The sequence below is a fragment of the Aethalodelphis obliquidens genome, unplaced genomic scaffold (genome assembly GCF_003676395.1).
Source record: "Aethalodelphis obliquidens isolate GAN/ISIS:26980383/991018 unplaced genomic scaffold, ASM367639v1 scaffold4, whole genome shotgun sequence".
In the NCBI taxonomy this organism is placed as follows: domain Eukaryota; kingdom Metazoa; phylum Chordata; class Mammalia; order Artiodactyla; family Delphinidae; genus Aethalodelphis; species Aethalodelphis obliquidens.
This window is the reverse complement of record NW_020837948.1, coordinates 83,721,206-83,740,582: the sequence shown is the minus strand read 5'-3', so window position 1 is coordinate 83,740,582 and position 19,377 is coordinate 83,721,206. Positions and strand designations below refer to the sequence as shown.

The 19,377-nt window shown below is 42.9% G+C and overlaps 2 protein-coding genes across 3 annotated transcripts; both read left to right on the top strand.

The window, feature by feature from the left end:
- Positions 1-3,786: 3,786 nt before the first annotated feature.
- Positions 3,787-4,179, top strand: LOC113617608 (uncharacterized). The gene has a single exon (XM_027101214.1). The coding sequence runs from the start codon at positions 3,813-3,815 to the stop codon at positions 4,119-4,121; it is 309 nt and encodes a 102-aa protein (XP_026957015.1). The 5' UTR covers positions 3,787-3,812; the 3' UTR covers positions 4,122-4,179.
- Positions 3,904-18,003, top strand: PTGER4 (prostaglandin E receptor 4). 2 transcript variants are annotated; one of them, XM_027101212.1, is made up of 3 exons: positions 3,904-4,341; positions 4,906-5,821; positions 16,050-18,000. In XM_027101212.1, the coding sequence occupies exons 2-3, from the start codon at positions 4,952-4,954 to the stop codon at positions 16,638-16,640; spliced, it is 1,461 nt and encodes a 486-aa protein (XP_026957013.1). In that variant the 5' UTR covers positions 3,904-4,341; positions 4,906-4,951; the 3' UTR covers positions 16,641-18,000. The 2 variants fall into 2 exon arrangements, with proteins under 2 accessions (XP_026957013.1, XP_026957014.1); XM_027101213.1 differs by lacking the exon at positions 3,904-4,341 and adding an exon at positions 4,346-4,453 and having other exon boundaries at positions 16,050-18,003.
- Positions 18,004-19,377: the final 1,374 nt, after the last annotated feature.

Sequence of the window (19,377 nt, the reverse complement as noted above, 5' to 3'; positions counted from 1 at the left end):
ATCTTGTTGGCAGAAAAGGGAAGACAGAGAGCACAGAGGATCAGGGTCTTTTAGGGACCAGGCTTGGAAGTGGCACATATCACATCCTCCCATTTTCCACTGGCCAGAATACAGTCACACGGGCTTTACCTGACCACAAGAAGTCTGGGACACACCATCCAGCTATGTGTTAAAGCAGAAATGCAAACAGCATTTGGTGAAACATGAGTCTCCATCACACCTACCTAACATCCTCGGGGGTTGCTAATAAGAACACATGCGAGTGCAACTGGGAAAGCTCTGTGGAAAGCAGCCAACAAGCTACAGATGACGCTGGTGTTGATGATTAAACCAGGGAGTCCCTGTGTTATTTTCTGAAGTGCTAAAAAATACAGCAATTCCGGGGGTGTGAGAAGAAACTAAAATATAATCAGAATGTCCATCTTCCTGTAGAAGAGATGCCTGGACTCATAAGGCTTTATCTCTCCACCTGTATCTTCAAAAATGAGGAACACTAGGTAAGTAATCTCCTTTCTTTGTCCATTAGTCCAGTTCACAATGGGAATGCAGTGGAAATATTTGTTTGGAGAAAAAACAGGGGAAGAATAAAAGGGTAGAAAGCCATGCCGTTGAGGAGTGTTAACTGTCGGAGAAGAAGGCAGCCTGAGGCTGTCACTTGGTGGCCACCAGCCTCCACAGCAGTAATTTATCCCCACATGAAGACGCTGGGGAGTTAATCACAGTACTGACACATGTAACAGCTCCAAGCACTAGACTCAGCACAAAATTTAGGCTTATAAAATGAAAATAATTAGGTGCATATTTGAAATGCACCACTAAAAAGGGAGGGCAGTCCTTAGGACCACAACCACAACCGTGGACCTCTTTTCATGGCCAAGGTCAGGTTAATGCCATGCTTCTAATTTACTGAACCAACTGGGTGAGGGTGTAGAAGGCAGATGTATCCAAAGGCACTGTGTTATTTGTACCAGACAGATGCTTTTTTCACTGTTTTGAATATCCGTAATGGCCTGTCCAGAATGACAGAGAGCAAACACAGTTTGCACAGGCTCTGCTACGTGAATGTTAGCGCTTTAGAAACGCTCTAAGATGTGGCCAACTTCGGCTTAGTAGGGGATCCAGGCCAGATCTGATTCGTCCTGCTGCCTTCCTTCCAGGAATTAGCCCCTTTGTTGCCCATTCCTTTGACCCAAGGAAGATTCAACCAAAGGGAACATGGTTGGTACCCTGCAAGCAGACTGTGCTTTTAAACGAGCTCCCCCTTTATGGTATTTACTTAAAAGAGTAGTCAAGTAATTAGCTAGCAGAGCGCAATCAAACTGATCAGTCAGGCCATTCTTAGACTAGTGCAAACCTTCAGAGAGGATTTAATGACAGTTCTAAAGAACTGAACTAGGGGCTTCCAGTGCAGAGAAATAGGGACTGAGGCAGCAATGCAAGGGAGGATAGCAAACAGTGCTTAGAAAAAAAATCTTTTCATTAAAATATACAAACAGTGAAAAGAATTGTCCACATAATCAAGGCGATTCTTCATTTCCTTGTGCAATGTAGATTCCTGGCAGAGTGTGAGGGAAACTGAACTACACTGTCTCAGCTTTTCAAGTTAAGAAAATAAAATAATTATTTGTTTCCCAAATCTTCAACTTCTACTTCTGAAGGCTAAACTTAAGTTTTAAGAATCATGCACCAAAAGAAGTTACAGGTAAACCTACATTTTTTTAGTCTTGTATTCTGGATTCTTATTTATTTTCATTTTCCTAAGCTACTGTGGAAATAAAATGTAAAGGACTAGTAAGAAACACAGCTCTATTGATTACAAGCCCAGTTTATCAACGACACGCTAACACCTGTGTGCCTCAATTTTAACAACAGTGTGCCTCAATTTTTACATTTAATATACTTTTCATCGTGAAAAGTTGACAAGTACTAATCCTAATTGTTCTCCATTTTAGGAACTTCAAGTGGAAAGAGAACTGGAAAAAAATTTTTATTAGCAGAAAGTGATTGATTATAAGTGGAACTTCCCACTTCATCTTCATATTGTGACTGACAACCACCTGACAGGGTAATAGTGATACAATGTGGTCAGAGAAGACTGGGGGTTAGAAGGTGCAGTTTCCTTTTTCTAGTGTTGATTTGATTTCAGTGCTGACACAATCCTAGAGCTTACTACTCATGGGAAGCACAGACAACAGGAGTGGTTATAGTGATGATTAAGACTCCGAGAAACTGACAAATAGCCATCAATTATTTTATACTGGGTAACAAATGTGTTTTTCTTTCTGAATCCCTGATATGCATGAGGAAACAATACAAACAACAGAATGATGTATCAATATATCCACATGGTGCCTTACACAAAATGTGTAAATACAATTCTAATATGTCCTGTAATTAGTTGAAATCTGAAATGCCCTCTTTTGTTTCTCCTATTATTTGTTACTGTGTCATTTGAGAATAACTGGAGAACCGGATAAATTCTTAGGTTTGTTCATTCATGAAATATTTAAGGCATAAGTACCTGCTCATCGTAAGAAGAATCAAGTTATTTACCTACCCTGTGAGGAGATGCAATATGTTAAAATGCATGTATACAACCCCTGGAAAGAGGTTTTCTTAGGAACTGAAATTGTGAAGGCTCACACAATCTCACTTCATGGTTTAAAAAAAAAAAAATGGTGAAGCAGTTATTATGCCATAAAGTTTTACAACCACTTTTTTTAGTTTTCAGTTCTTACTTCAGGAGGTAGAATAGAAAGAAGTGAATAACGCGTCGTCAAAAAGACTGTTCCCATCACAGAAGAAATTATAGTGTAATTCAAAGTAAAAAGGTAGAGCAATTGGGCTTTTCCAAGTTGACCAGGGTTAGAGTTGATTCCTTTACTTTCAAATCCCAGTCTCACTCTGCATCAGCCTTTCCAAGGATTCGTGGTGAAGGTATCTAAACACGAACGTAACAGGGCCAAGACACGAAGCTCAGTCTAACCATTGTCGCCAGGCGGAGAAGTTCCCCGGAGGAGGAGAAAGCCCTCCGCGGTTAGACAGGCAGCCCTTCCCCCTCACTACCCCTCCCCTGGGGGACCGCGCGCCACCTCTCCGCAGCCGCAGGGCTCTGCCACCTGCGCCGGGAGCGGTTGCTGTCCCGGCTCCTAATTTTTGCCTGGGACTGCCCTACCGAGAGCAGCCCACGGCCTGGGCCAACTAACTTCTTTCCTGGTGAGAAGATGGATTCTTCGTTGTTTCCCCGCCCATGCCTGGCGCCCACCCGCCCATCCACCCACCACAACCGTCGCGCGCACCCTACTGCTGACCCGGGGTCACGCGCGCACACACCCTATTTCTCCTCCCCGGGCCACGCGCGCACGCGCGCACACACACACCTCGGGCGTTCCAAAGTAGAGTCCTAAGCCGCTGACCTCCCTTCCCAGCACCCAGATGTTGCGACCCGCGTGAAGTAGGTGCGAGAAACAGCCCACTTGGAGCGGGAGGCAGTGAGGAAGAAGAGATGCCGGTTTCAGAGCTGGCCCCGCTGGATGCCGACTTCAGAGTACCTAAGAGGGTGCACAGAAGAGCACTGGGGCTTCCCCAGGGTTCCCGCGGACCACTGCTTCTCCGCACCACCTGCCTGAGGCGAGAGGACCAAGTCTCCAACACCCCCTCCCCTACCTCGTTGGAGGGCGGGAAAACTGCAGGGAGCCGCCCCCCGAGGCGCGGTGGGATCCGCGCAGCCCGGAGCCCCTCCCTCCAACCCGCGGAGCTTCCTCGCCGCGCAGAGGAGCTAGCACGCGCCCCGCCCCCTCCCGGTCTGGCCAATGGGCGCCCGGGCCGCGCACAGTGTGGCCCCGCCTCCGCCAGGGAAACTTGAAGCAGGAGAAAAGTTTGTACAGAGGCTGGAAGGGCAAGAGCGGAGCTCCAAACAGGCAGCGCGAGAGGAAGATGAACGGCCCCAGGTCAGAGCCTCAGGCCGAGTGGACCTCAAGCCGCCCCCAGGGCGCCAAAAGCGGCCTCAGCTGCAGCCGCCAGCCCCGGTAGCCGCCCGCGCTGCCTTGGGCTGGGAAGGAAGGCGGCCCGAGCCGGGGATCGAGGCTCGGTGCCACCTGCGCGCGCGGCAGTACACCTGAGCGCCGTCCGTCCGCGGACGAGACCCGCGGGCTTCGCAAAGCTTGGATCGTCTTTGAAGAAACGAAGGAAAGGAGAAAGAAAAAAAAATCCAAGATCAGGCTTCACTGACCCATTTCGCTGTCCTTCTGGTTCTCCAAGTTTTTGAAAGCTGACCGCTCTGACCCCTGTACCGGAAAATTGGCAGCCACCGAGAGCAGGCTCTGAGAAGGCAAAGGCTTGGTAAGCTCCACACTGAGCGGGGCAAGGCTGAGGGCAGGGTGAAGGCGTGTCCAGGATATCCGAGGCTTGACCCTGGGGGCTTACGTGGCTGCCACCTCCGCGGCTACCACAGGTGAGATAGGGTTGGAGGCACTGGGCAGAGAGCGGTGGGCGGGCGCCCCTTGAGCCGAGCCAGGGAGGGAAGAGCGCGCTCTCCAAATTATCTTCCGTAACCTGGTTTCAGTGAGACTTTTATTGACTCAGAATCTGTCGGGAAAACGAGCAAAACACTTTTCCCTTGAGATAAGTCTTGTTCATCTTGGCAGTGGATGAGTTGGCTTGGAGGAGGAGAGAATGGCAGTACTAACGTATAAATATTAATGCCAGTAGAGTGGTGCTGCTGGCAGGACGTATCCGGAGCCTGGAGATTTCGGTAGCCGCAGTTGGTAAGTGGCTACAATCCACAAAGTAGGATCGAGTTGCTCCCCTGGTCTCATCAGCATATTGTCTCTTGGGCGCGGGTCTGACACCTTTTTGCAAGTGGTAATTTCCGCTCACCGCGTCTTGTCTCTCTCCTACCAACAGCAGACCCAGCCTCGCGCTCCAAGGCAGTGTACCGCCGGCCACCACCATGGCCACCCCTGGAAGCAATGCATCCGCCCTGGCCTCCGACCGACTGAACAGCCCAGTGACCATCCCGGCGGTTATGTTCATATTCGGGGTGGTGGGCAACCTGGTGGCCATCGTGGTGCTGTGCAAGTCGCGCAAAGAGCAAAAGGAGACGACTTTCTACACATTGGTATGCGGGCTGGCGGTCACCGACCTGCTGGGCACGTTGCTGGTGAGCCCGGTGACCATCGCCACGTACATGAAGGGCCAGTGGCCCGGGGGCCCCGCGCTGTGCGAGTACAGCACCTTCATCCTGCTCTTCTTCGGCCTGTCGGGGCTCAGCATCATCTGTGCCATGAGTATCGAGCGCTACCTGGCCATCAACCACGCCTACTTCTACAGCCACTATGTGGACAAGCGGCTGGCGGGCCTCACGCTCTTCGCGGTCTACGCGTCCAACGTGCTCTTCTGCGCGCTGCCCAACATGGGCCTGGGCAGCTCGCGGCTGCAGTACCCGGACACCTGGTGCTTCATCGACTGGACCACCAATGTGACGGCGCACGCCGCCTTCTCCTACATGTACGCGGGCTTCAGTTCCTTCCTCATTCTCGCCACCGTGCTCTGCAACGTGCTCGTGTGCGGCGCGCTGCTCCGCATGCACCGTCAGTTCATGCGCCGCACCTCGCTGGGCACCGAGCAGCACCACGCGACCGCCGCCGTGGTCCAGGCCGCCTGCCGGGGCTCCTCGGCCGCCGCCTCGCCCGCCCTGCCGCGCCTCAGCGACTTTCGCCGCCGCCGGAGCTTCCGCCGCATCGCGGGCGCCGAGATCCAGATGGTCATCTTACTCATCGCCACCTCCCTAGTGGTGCTGATCTGCTCCATCCCGCTTGTGGTGAGTGGCTGGGGCCAGGGCTCCACTCGGCCCTTTTCCTGCATCCACCTCCCTCCTCCATCTCCCGCTCCCTCCTCTTCCTCTCATTCCTTGGCCACCAACGCGTCTCCTCCAGGTAGGGGCTGGATCTGCACGGTCTGCTTCTCAGAGCAGCCCCGACCTCTTTTTAGGCCCCGTCGCTAAAGAGATGCAGCAGGTGCCTTTCCCCTACATCGCCGTTTCCTTCCCCGAAACCCGGGTTCTCTCTCTCTCTCTCTCTCTCTCTCTCTCTCTCACTCTCAATCTCTCGCTCGCTCGCTCGCGCTCTCTCTCTCTCTCTCTCTCTCACTCTCTCACTCTCTCGGGACAGCCCCTACCCCTTGATGCCTGACACTGGTCTTCAGCCTTCCGGGAACACCCGCCGCACTCTGTCAGATGCGGAGGGGAAACCGTTGTAGTGTGACTTAGCCCCGTCCTCTGCACTGTCTAGGGCAGAATCTGAAACATCAGGTGGTGATCTCTTTGGTGTACACTCCTTACAATAGTGGGGTTTTTATTTATGTCGGGTTTTTTTGGTAGCTTATGTAGAATTTTAGAGCTAGAAGAGACATTGGATGCATTTTGGTCTAGTCTAACTCCTTCATTTTACACAGGGAGTGACTTGCTTAAAATAATCCAGCAGAGCTAGTCTATCAAGCTGAACTCCCTGCTCTTTACCATGGTGAGAAGCACATCGCAGTGCACATGTGGCCCTACACAGGCATGGTCCAGACTCGGGTTCCGTCATTCTCTCTAGGGGCCAGGAAAGCAAGGTTTCTCAGGGGGCATATTAAGGGCAGGCTGATGTACATGGGGTATTGAATTCGAATCATCAGCTGTGAGAGGTACAGTGCCTTTCTAGAGAAATGGGGTTTTAGAGATGGCCATCTTATTTATTGCCAAGCCAAAGCCGTGCAGCTTGAAATGAACCTCAGACCCTTCTGACTCCAAACCCTGCCTCTCTTCTATTACGTCATGTCTCCCTCCGAGAACGCTTGTAATGTTGGCCTTTGCAGCAGTGCGTGTATTTGAGTTTTGGTACACTTTATTTTCAGGACACCACCTTCTTTTAAATTGCCTTTGGATTAACTTTCAAAGTGTTTTAAAATGTCATAAGCCGGAAGGTTGAAAGCCTACCTAGTTCTCCTCTGTTTGCACTAGAAACCCATGGGCAGATGCACATACGACTGTATCTAGAGTTTCTCTTGAAAGCAACTAGTTCTGAGTTTTTCCATCTCTCAAAACACCTCATTCCTGGAAATTCTAAACTATCAACTCAAAAAAGTTTGGGTTTTTTTTTATGCTGACTGGGAGCAAAAGAAAATAAATGTAACAGCTTATTATTCCTTCTTTTCCCTTATTAATGCCGTTTGGGGGATCTTTAATATAAAAATATTATATCTCTCGTAAAATTGACTGTAAATGGAAGGAACTTCGAAGTGGCTGAGAGCCAGCATACAGTAGCTTCTTGCCAATTTGTATAAACAGAAGTAAATATAATTGGCCAGAAGGGCCTTTAAACCATTGCAGGACCCAGTATAATTTACAGAATTGATCGAGCCACATAAATATATTTTACTGTCTGTAATGGCAACTCAGAATAAAGTGAGATTTTGGAAGAAACAGCTCTGCTCCTGCTGGGGCTTCCTTCTGTGGCCTCTGCGTTATGTTTTACAGAAGAGTAAATGCCAAAGTGAGTTGTTGTTGTTTGCAGAACATGCACTTGAAGGAACTGACAAATTAGAGCCAGAAGCTTAGCGACATGCACATACTTTTAAAATGTGTTTTGCTTGGAGATAAGCATGTGAAGCTGTTGATTACCGCACAGTCACAGATGAATTGTTTTCTTCAAGCCTCTTATGAGCTGAAATAGCAGATCTGACCCAATGGTGCAGGGCCATTTATCACAAAGCCTTTGACATTATTTGAGAAGTAAGAGGCAAGAAATTATAGGAGCTGTATTTGTGGTTTGCAAATTAACCACATTTTAACTAACAGGGACTATACTCTATATAAAGTCAGTATCAAGTAGTAGATATTAAGTCATTTTACCCTGAAAATTGACAATGGCTCAGCTGAGAAGTAATCACATGGACATACCTTTGTAAGGAATAAGGAATCGTACAAGTAATGGCAGCTTCAGTTTTTAGCCTTTAGTTTTGGCCACTAAAATCTAATTTCAGAATCAATTTAATTGTAAATTAATGATAAGAACGGTGTCATTGTACTACTCACCCAGCCACAGTTTAGCAATTACTGAAAGAATTAAAAGGGAAACATCCACAACTGTAACCTTCCTTGGGTTATTTTTACAACTTTCTTGTTTTTCATGTTTCTCTTATTCATATTGTAATTTAAGTTGAAAGTTTCTGAACTTTGACATTTAAAATAGTCAGATCTATCTTCAGTTCCAAGGAAACTAATGAAGCATCTCTTTTAACTTTATCAAATAAAGTTGGTCACTAATCCTATCTGAGGCAAATCAAACCCTTCGAAACATTTAAAATGCTTTGGAAATAATAGAGCAAATACAGTTTATGTGCAGTTTAGCAAAGCGTGACTCACAACATATAAGGAAAACAAGCAGTCACTGCAAAGGACCCACATTTTTTATCTTTTGGACACCAGGGAAGGAAAAATTACAGTGGCTCTTAGAGGGCAGTTGGTATTGAATTTAGGATCAAAAGTAAATTTTAATTTGTTATCCAAAATATATATGTTGCATAAATAGAACTTGGAATGGAAATTTGAGAAAGGTTGGAAAATTAGTTGTGGATATATAAGGAACTGTGCTGAAGTTGCAAAATTTTCTAAAGCGAGTCATAAACAATGAACAGAAAAGATGTAAATACAATGGACAGGGAACATTACATGACAAGGTTTTGTGGGAAGGCGGCGGTTGTCATTTTGTCTATTCTATTTATAACCAGGCTCTGGTTTTTAAAATACAAGAGAAGCTAAAGAAATGAAAGAATCTATGCTTAAGATAATAAAAGGGATTGAATTCTTTAGAAATATGTGAGACAGCCTCCTAAGGTCCTGGTGTTAAATGCTGCAGCTGGATCAACGTCTGGTGCCTAATTTTGCAGTTACTAATGTTACGATAATGATTATAATCCAATCTTTTGCCTCAGGGCTAAACAGTTACACTGTAGGATTTGAAAAGGCATTTTCCCCCCATGCACAGGCAAGCCATGGCAGTATTTATTGCTTACTCGTTTCTTTTATTTTCTTCTTACTTTGAAGTAGCAAGCATTCATCTCTGTTAAGGGCAGAATGGCCAATTTGATTCATCTTCTGCCTGGGACAGGTGAAACTTAGGTCTTCAGGAAAATAGCTTCCTGTGAGTGTTTATTTGTTTCCTTACTATAAACTAGTTGTCTGCATAAAGACTTCATCCGCATCTGATCAGTAAAGGTTTATTAGAGCAGAGGAAAGCTGTGTAGATTTTTGTTTACTGTAGGCAGACTGAAATTGGAATCTTAAAACAACTGATGGGGTTTCAGATGCGTAAAAATCACATCTAGAGGTACACGAGGAATACCATAAATCCAGGCACGATTACAGCAGAACCTGAAGGATCTGATTATTGTTTTCAAATATATTTGGCTAAATTAAAAAATAGCAATGCCCCAAAGCAGATTTTTAGCCATAACATAAAATTGCAGACCCAGCAGTAGTAAGTACCTTGAAGACTGCAAAGCAGCACGTAAAAGTAAGGTGTTTTCCCTGCATCTCATCTGAGTCTTAAAAAAAGCTCTAGGATTCCTCAACTGCAGATGAAGACTTATATCATGCTACTTCCTGGGTGGCTGTGGGTGAGTCCTAGTCTAATGTTCCTTTCGCCATGCTGTGCTGACCTGTCAAGGCTTGGTTATGGAACATCTGCTAATAAGATATTTTTCCCCCAGAGCTGAAGTGATTCTTGCAGGTTCCTATTAGAATGTTGAAAGTTAGAGTTTAAAAAAACAAACACTGCAGAAATAAATTTTCAATGTACAGACCTGACCTACAGAGACGAGGCAATTCGCCTGCAGTTAAAATGGCCAGTTAGTGAGGCAGAGGGAAGGAGAACAGAGCTCTCACTCCACCACACAGCCAAGCACTCTCTCCACTCTCCTTTACTTAGAGATATTTTTTGTCACTAAATTAAAAAAAAAAAAGGTAAGCATTTCTAGTAACAGCTGTGTCAATTTTGGACTCTTCACAGGGCAGTTAGATAACTGAGCACACACAGAGCACTCCTTTTATGTGCTCAGAACAGAACAAGGAGCACACGCACACAAATCCAGTTACAGGTTCTTGTCATTTGTTGGAAAACATTTCTACCTCGACAGTCAACTACCAAATCAGTCTAATCAAAATTTCAACATTCTTTTTCAATTAGACATTCCCCACCAACAAGTTAATTCTTAAACAGGAAGTGTGTGTTTTTGATACCGTGTCATTAACTATATACCCCAAAGCTACCTCTAAGCTGTGGTTTAAAAATTATTGGTATATTCCACAGTGGCCAAGCCTCCACATACTTGTACTAAGCCCTTTCATAATTTGCTCATAAATTCTTTATGGAGCAGGGCCAGGAATTGAACAGAACGTGGGCATTTATCTTTACAACATGTAGCCTCCCTTATAGCTTTCCTGTCATCACATCTAATTTTGAATTTATCATCTTTTCTCCAAGTTATGTTCCAATGCTCCTGAATCCTAATGTCTAGTCATCTTTGAGAAGTTTAGAATATTGTCGTGTATGCCAATTTTAACAAGAGGCCATAGGCGCAAATCTGCAGCTACTGAAAAGTAGACTAACTTTTAAAATTGCAAGAGACTGTATGTGTTGTTTGTATTCAGTGAATTCTTTTAAGGTGTTCCCCCGCCCGCCTCCAACTCAGAGGTTCAGTTTTCTCAGCAGCACACTCTTCCAAAACTGAAAACTGCCTGAACATGTTTATTTGTGTAACAAGAGCCCATTGGACAAGAATTGCAGAAAAGTGCTTTCCCCTCCCTACATGACACTGAAGTCCTGCTGTGGATGGTCCCATCTTAATCTGGGGTTTCCCCCCTTTCAGCAGAGCAAATCAAGTAGCCTTTAAAGTGAGGCAGAGATGGCTGTGTTTTTTTCAAACCTTATGAAGTACGTGGGCATTTTGTTCTTTTTTGCCTTCTTTTTCTCTGCTTAAAGTCAGTCTCCATTGAGAACATGCTGCAAAGGAAAACTCTTTCATCTTGATTTTTTTCCAATGATTTGACCAACTTTTGAGAATGTTTTTACCCGAATTTGGAATGTTGCTTTTCAAACTCACGTTTATGCTACCCCGTGAGGTCTCCTTTCCTGAGAAGACATTAAATGACCAGGTTCAGTAGCTTGTATTAATTGTAAGCACCGGCCCCCCCACCACGGAACTCTGAAATAAGGCTCTTTCATTCCCTTAACAGTAGTCAGAATTAATTACTGCTGAATATGAAGTGAGCCACAAAGATGATTCTTTCCTTGCCTCTCGTCACCTTTGATTATGTAAGTCCATTATTAATTTTTTTTTTACAGCACTCTGACTTTTCTGAAAGGTCATGGGAATTTAAAAATTGAATGGTAACTCCTAATATTACATTCCCTTAAATAGCTACAAATTTCATTCCTTCTATATCCATTTCAGCTGTTCAAAATTCTTCCTCCTTTCAGTAGTAAGGAAGCGGTGGGAGAAACAACTAGCAACAAAACATTTCTATGTTAAAAATTTGAAAAAAAAAATTTGAGAAATGCAAAGTTTAGAATTAACCAAGATTCTGTTCTGAAAGAGGGTCTTGGAGGTGGCTGGGCAAAATACTTCTTTTTCTTTAAATTAATTTATTTGTTTTTGGCTGTGTTGGGTCTTCGTTTCTGTGCGAGGGCTTTCTCTAGTTGCAGCAAGCAGGGGCCACTCTTCATCGCGGTGCGCAGGCCTCTCACTATCGCGGCCTCTCTTGTTGCGGAGCACAGGCTCCAGACGCGCAGGCTCAGTAGTTGTGGCTCACGGGCCTAGTTGCTCCACGGCATGTGTGATCTTCCCAGACCAGGGCTCGAACCCGTGTGTTCCCTTGCATTGGCAGGCAGATTCTCAACCACTGCGGGAAGGGAAGCCTGCAAAACGCTTCTTAAGCGGCCTGTGGGACCACAAACTCCCAAGTGGAGCAACACTGCCACCTAGAGGTTGGAAGTCTCAAATTCGCACAAATCCTGCCTTAGATTTTTCACTAGAGGCTACTATACACCAGGGAGGGCCTGATACTAACAGATTTAAATCTATCCTTTCTTTTACCCTTAGGAACCTACTGTGTGAGAGTAAAATATAGATCTTATGCTTTTTACCAATAATTCCCTTGTCAGGAAATAATTCTTAAACAGAAGGCCAGCCGGCCTTAAAGCAGAAAAAGCAACATGGAAGTCATCTGGAGACCTGAGCCCCAGACCAAAATCGCCCACCAACAGGGTGGGGGATCTAAATAAGATTCTCAAAACGTCCAGGTTTCTGTAACACTTCATCTGAGAAAAGGTCCGTAGACCTGAGGGAATCTCGATGCCCAGGCGCAGCTGAGAACCTCAATAAAGAGTATGGTGGGAGGAAACCAAGATGCTTTGTTTCACTGGTTTTTGAAAGGATAGAAAATCAGTCATCCTTTGTCTTGATAGTATTTAACCAAACATGGTTTCTAATATTTTAAGAGTAGTCATCATATACTGCTGTTCATTCTAGTTCAGTTTTTATTTAGCTGTCTTCCAGAGATCAAGGTAATAATTTCATCTTAGAGCCATGTGACTGCATTATTCTATGAGATTTGCAGGACTGCTATTGCTTATTCAAAACATTTAGCACCAGATGTGTTTTAAATTCAGAACTTCTTGGCTTTCAGAAGAGTAATTTAGTAATATACTAAATGTATAAATGTATAAAATGTAATATCCCCATCAGAACTGGAACAGGACCTCTGGAGCAAAACATAGGAATATTCACATTAAGTAGAATAAATAAAATTATAAATCACTTCATGGTCTAGTCAGTTCAGGTTTTACAACCAAAAACAAAACAAATGAATAACAAAACAATAACAACTTCTTGATAAAGGATTATAAGCCTGTGGTTGATTGAGGTCTAAACTCCAGTGTAGGAAGAAACAGAAATGCAGTTACACTTCACTGATCTATAGCATCATCTAGAAATAAGTTTCATATAAGTTGAGTTTTGCAGATTAATGAAATTTATTTACACATTTTAGACATTTTTATCCAATTTGTTATAAATCTCTAAAATATCCCTATTCTTTCTTAGTGACTCATACACCATGAACATTAATTATTATACTGTATGGCAAAGTGGCAATGTCATCAACTCTTATTAAAGTTAGAGATATTTGTCCCTAATTAAATGGCTCCAGCTATGTTTTTATGAGTTCTTTCTTCTTTTTATGGTTTTTAATGCATCCTCCTTGGCTGTGAGACTCACTTCTTACTTCTCCCTAACCTTAAATAATTACTGAAGGCAATAATAATTATCAAATAATTACTAAAGACAGATGGCAGTTATCTTAAAACCACTATTTTTATATGAATTACAATGAGATTTTTATATAAAGGATCCTGGTGGAATTAAAAGTAAGACCCAGACATCATCATCATCATCATCCTTTAAGAGAAAAATTCTGGGGTTTTTTTGAATTTATATATATATATACACACACACATATATTTATTTATTGAGATATAATTGATATATATTTGTTTCAGGTGCACAGAACAAGGATTCAATATTTTTATATCTTACAAAATAATCACCACAATAAGTCTAATTAACATCTATCCCCACACATAATTACAAGATGTTTTTCCTATGATGAGAACTTCTAAGATCTGCTCTTCAGGAGTAAATGTGAAAGTGTACATTTAACAAGTACTTTTTTGAAGCAGACTCACAGATATAGAGAACAAACTAGTGGTTACTAGTGGGGAGAGGGAAGGGGGAGGGGGCAACAAAGGGGTAGGGGATTAAGAGGTACAAGCTATTAGGTATTAAATAAGGTACAAGAATATATTGTACAACACAGGGAATACAGCCAATATTGTATAACTATAAATGGAGAATAACCTTTAAAAATTGTGAATCACTGTATTGTACACCTGTAATTTACATAACATTGTACATCAGCTATACTTCAATTTTTTAAAAAGGGTAAAAACAAGTGCTTTTACCTCTAAGGAATAAAATGATAGTCTTCCTTCAGTTTATACAAATTCATACTCTTTTCATTGAGTCATCTGAAGTTCCCAGAAGTTGGCATATCATTTCATTCTTCCATGACTTGGCATTTTAAATAGAGTAATTCTATATGCAATGTCTGGGCTTCCCTGGTGGTGCAGTGGCTGAGAATCCGCCTGCCAATGCAGGGGACATGGGTTCGAGCCCTGGTCCAGGAAGATCCCACATGCCACAGAGCAACTAAGCCCATGCGCCACAACTACTGAGCCTGTGCTCTAGAGCCTGCGAGCCACAACTACTGAGCCCATGTGCCACAACTACTGAAGCGGGCGCGCCTAGACCCCGTGCTCCGCAACAAGAGAAGCCACCACAATAAGAAGCCTGCGCACCGCAGCGGAAGAGTAGCTCCTGCTTGCTGCAACTAGAGAAAGCCCGTGCGCGGCAACGGAGACCCAACGCAGCCAAAAATAAATAAAATAAAATGCTATGTCCTTCCTTCTAAATTCAGCAAACTCCCACTCATCCATCAAAACTCAGTCCAAGCTCCTCTCCCACAGGAAGCATCTTCTGATGCCCTCCCCTCCAGGTCTGGGTTAGCTGTGCCCCCTGTAAATGCCTCATCATTTATCCCCAGCAATAGTTGATCTACCTTCCTGCTTTGCACGCTGGAGGTTACTCTCTGCCTTCAAGTGTTGTTCGGTCTTTAATGCAACTTTTTGTGCCCAGAACCCACCACAACGCCTAACACACGATAAAGGCTTACTATTAAATGATTAAATGCATGAAAGAATATGAGTAAATAAGTGATTACGGTAAGAGCAAAAACGTTTAACTGTCAAAATTAAGACTCCACAACAGCAAAAAGGTTGTTAGGGTCTCCTTGTGTTTACTTCATTCATGCCATCCCGGCCTGTGCTGGGCTGGCAGCGTGCCCCTTCCCTTGAATAGCTCAAACTGCACTAGAATGAGTTGTCATCCCTGTTGGGCTGTCCAGAGTGCTCTTGGCTGTTTACTGGCTCAAATGCTCCAGAGACACAAAGGAGGGATGGATTCCCTGAGTGGCAGTTGTTGAGCAAAACTATAGTTCCCAGGCAGCAGGGAGCCAGTGAAGGCTTAGCAGCCAAGTAGCATAATCAGATCTGCATTTTAAAAATAACCTCCTGGTGGTAGTTTGGAGGATGGATTGGAAAGAACAGAAATCGGAGGTGGGAAAGCTAGTTTGGTGGTTGATACAGTTAGCCAGGTGAGGAATGCAGTTAGAGGGAAAAAAAGGGGAAAGGTTTTCTTTTTTTCTTCTTTTCATTTATTGTATTTATTTATTTATTGACATATAGTTAGCTTATAGAAAAGATTTTTGAAGGAAGAGTTGATAACACTAGTTGATTATTATAACCGGGGAACAGATTCATATAGAGAAAATAAAAACTATTCTCTGGTCATTCTAGATGATACTAGATTCAGATATTGGTTTAAAAGTTTCCAGGCTATTCTTTCTAGATCCTAAAATAAATTTCTGGGCTTTTCTGTGATTAGATGATTAGCTGACTTCCAAAATAAGTTTCATTTAAATATATACAAAGCCAACTGGCATAAAGGAAATGAGTGCCTATTGGGGAAAAAAAGATACTTCATTAGAATTACAAAAACTTGAAAGCACTCACAGAAATGAAGTTAATAAAATTCTTCTCCAGGGAACTTCATGCATATGTTACCTGTACACACATTGCATTCTTTTATACCCTCTTTGATCTTGGGAAGATATTCATAAGGTAGTTACAAATATATTAAAGTTACACTGACTTGAAACATAAATGTTAATCGGTGGTTCTTCTGAAGCTAATTGTGTATGCTGCTCTTTTCCTGGCACTTATTAACAGAAAAGAGGGCAGCTACCTAATGTTACTAAGTTAGACGTTGCATAAAAATGTTTCTCCCAGTTGCTTAATGATAACCACTAAAATGTGGGCATCTCATTTACACAGGTGCGGGTGTTCGTCAACCAGTTATATCAGCCAAATTTGGAGCGAGTGATCAGCAAAAACCCAGATTTGCAGGCCATCCGAATTGCTGCTGTGAACCCCATCCTGGATCCCTGGATATACATCCTCCTGCGGAAGACAGTGCTCAGTAAAGCGATAGAGAAGATCAAATGCCTCTTCTGCCGCATCGGGGGTTCGCGCAGAGAGCGTTCGGGGCAGCACTGCTCAGACAGTAGAAGGACATCCTCTGCCATGTCCAGCCACTCTCGCTCCTTTTTCTCCCGGGAGCTGAAGGAGGTCAGCAGCACGTCTCAGACCCTCCTTTACATGCCAGACCTCAGTGAAAATAGCCTTGGAGGCAGGAATTTGCTTCCGGGTGTGCCTGGCATGGGCCTGACCCAAACAGACAGCACATCACTTAGGACTCTGCGAATATCAGAAACCTCAGACTCCTCACAGGGGCAGGACTCGGAGAGTGTCTTACTGGTGGACGAGGTTGGTGGGAGTGGCAGGGCTGGACCTGCCCCAAAGGGGAGCTCCCTGCAAGTCACATTTCCCAATGAAACACTGAACTTATCAGAAAAATGTATATAGTAGTGAAGGAAAGAAATACAGCACTATTTCTGGAAGCTTCTAAGATCCTGTGCAATAGACACATAAATGAACTGTTTAGCCGTGCTCAGAAGGGCCCTCTTCATTCTACAATGCACATTAGAGAATATCCTGGCTTTTGGGCACTTTTCAAACAATCAAGTTGATTCCTATGGGTCCCGAGGTCTGAAGCACATTGGTTGCCATCTCGCTATGATACAGGATTTCGGTTACAACTTGATGGCTGGGAAGATGTACCCTCAGTTTTTCTACTTGATAGGAGGATGGCATAAGTTTGCTATTTTCATAACATCAAGAGCTTTATATCTGGCACACAGCAGAAGGCCAGGTACAGAAGGGCTCTATTCCAATAAACTAGGAGGACTATCTTATGGATGATTTACGTGTCTCACTAAAGCATGAAATGTGAATTTTATTGTTGTAAATATGATTTAAAGTATTTAAAGTATCGTCTTCTCTGTGAGAAGGTTTATTGTTAATACAAGGTATAATAAAATTATGGTAACCCCTCTCCCCTAGTATAACCAGCTGAAGTTGCAGATGTTAGATATTTTTCATAACCAAGTTCAGGCTATGGTGTTGAAAATTCACAGTGAGAGTCGTATCTATAAAAAAGATAAATTTTTAAAAGAAAGAGTTTAGCACTATTAAAGGAATAAAGCAAAATACTATTGAAGACACGAAAATTACAGGCCAAAATATTAAAGTTCTTTCTAAGCTATGTGTAATACATAGTAAAAAACGTTTAGTGATGCTGCATGCATTTATCCAGAAAACTGTGATTTCAGGAGAAACTAATATGCTGATAAATATTTTGTACTTCTGTCTTCTCTAGCTGGTACTTTTTAAAATGTAACATAAATTTTAAAAAGTGTTTAATAAGTAACCCATAATTGAAGTGTATAATATAAAAATAAAAAGTCTAAGCAGCTTGTTTCCCCCCCAGAATTGTGCATAGTTTTACTTTCCTAAGGAATGATCTAGAATATTCTTTAAAATTTAAGAGAAAGGCAGATTGCACCATGAAGGGCTTTACTTGGAGGCGTGGAAGGATTGGTTAAATTAGCCTTTCACAGATGTCACAACAGAAGGGGTACAGAAATTGGGCATGTAAGGGTCATCTTTTAAAAGTTTTGTGTTAACGCCCAGTAATGCTGTACACATATTTGAAGGACTTTCTCAAAGAAATATTAAGCATGTTTTGTTGCTTAAAGTGTTTTTGTGAATTGCTTGGTTGTAATTAAATTGAGCCTGATAGTGATGTGGTTTTAAGCAGTTGTACCAACTGAAATTATTTTGGAGATTATAATAAATAAATACACTCAGTCTGAGTTCCATATCATCAGTTTTGGAAAACTTGTGTGATTTTTGTGTGTTTGTTTCAGGTCATCTTTCATCTTTTTTAATTGAAATATTTAAAATTTTTTATTTTAAAATAATGTCGAAGGTAAAGTTACAAGAATAGCACAGAGCCTTGGATCCACTTAGTGAAGACGGGCATTTAGAAACCAAGATCTGGGTGCGAAGTGTACTCAAAATTACCAGTCTGTATGGATAGTACGGGAGACAGTATTATGCTTAACTTGCTACATGTGAAGTATCCAAATATTTAATATTAAAAAATTAGCATAAACTTGTGACCCTTCCTACTTGTTAATTCTCTAGATCAGTGCTTTTCAAGCTTTAGCATGCATCACAGTCATCTGCAAGTCTTGTGAAAACACGAAGTTTCTGATTCAGTAGGTCTGGGGTATATCCTAGGTGATGCTGATGCTGCCAGTATTAGAACACACTGAGTAGCAATCCCCAGGAGTGAGGTTATGATTCTTTTTTTTGCGATTTTTTTTTTAGAGAGATTTTTGGATGATATCAGAAAAGCTAGACTGTCATCTTCACAGTCCTGATGGCTTAGTGATTTCCGGCTGAGGGAAAAGGAGATCTGGCTCTTTCTACTTTACCGTGCTAACCAATGAATAGGAAACAATGTTTTCAGAGAATATTTTACCTGTGAGAGAAGCTTTTGTTTTTCTTCCATATATGGACAATGAGACAACATCTAAATTTACGTATAAATGAATATATATATTCATCACCCATGTTCACGGAGGAAAAACAAAGCCTCATTCAGAAGTCAGCATTACTAATAGTCAAGGCATAATCTCACTCATCCTTTACTTCAGGTTCACCACCCGGAATGCTGATTCTGGCTTATTCTTTTTTTTAATTGGAATAAAACACATATAATAAAATTTGCCTTGTAAAGTATTGTAGCATATTCATAGAGTGCAACCATTACTCCTAATTCCAGAACATATTCATCATCCCAAAAAGAAACCACATACCCATTTGCAGTCACTCCCAATTCACCTTTCCCCCTAGACCCTGGCAACCACCGTATCTCTATGGATTTGCCCATTCTGGACATAAATGTAATCATACAATATGTGGCCTTTACTGTCTGCATAATATTTTCAAAGTTCATCCATGTTGCAGCATGAATCAGTACTTCATTCCTGATTTATGGCTGAATAATATTTCATTGTGTGAATATACCACATTTTGTTTATCCATGCATCAGTTGATGAGCATTTGGGTTGATCCCATTATTTGGCTGTTATTAATACCGCTGATAGCCACAGTTGTGTACAAGTATTTGTGGGAACATATTGTTTTCAATTCTCTATATACCTGGGAGTGAAACTGCTGGGTCATTTATTAA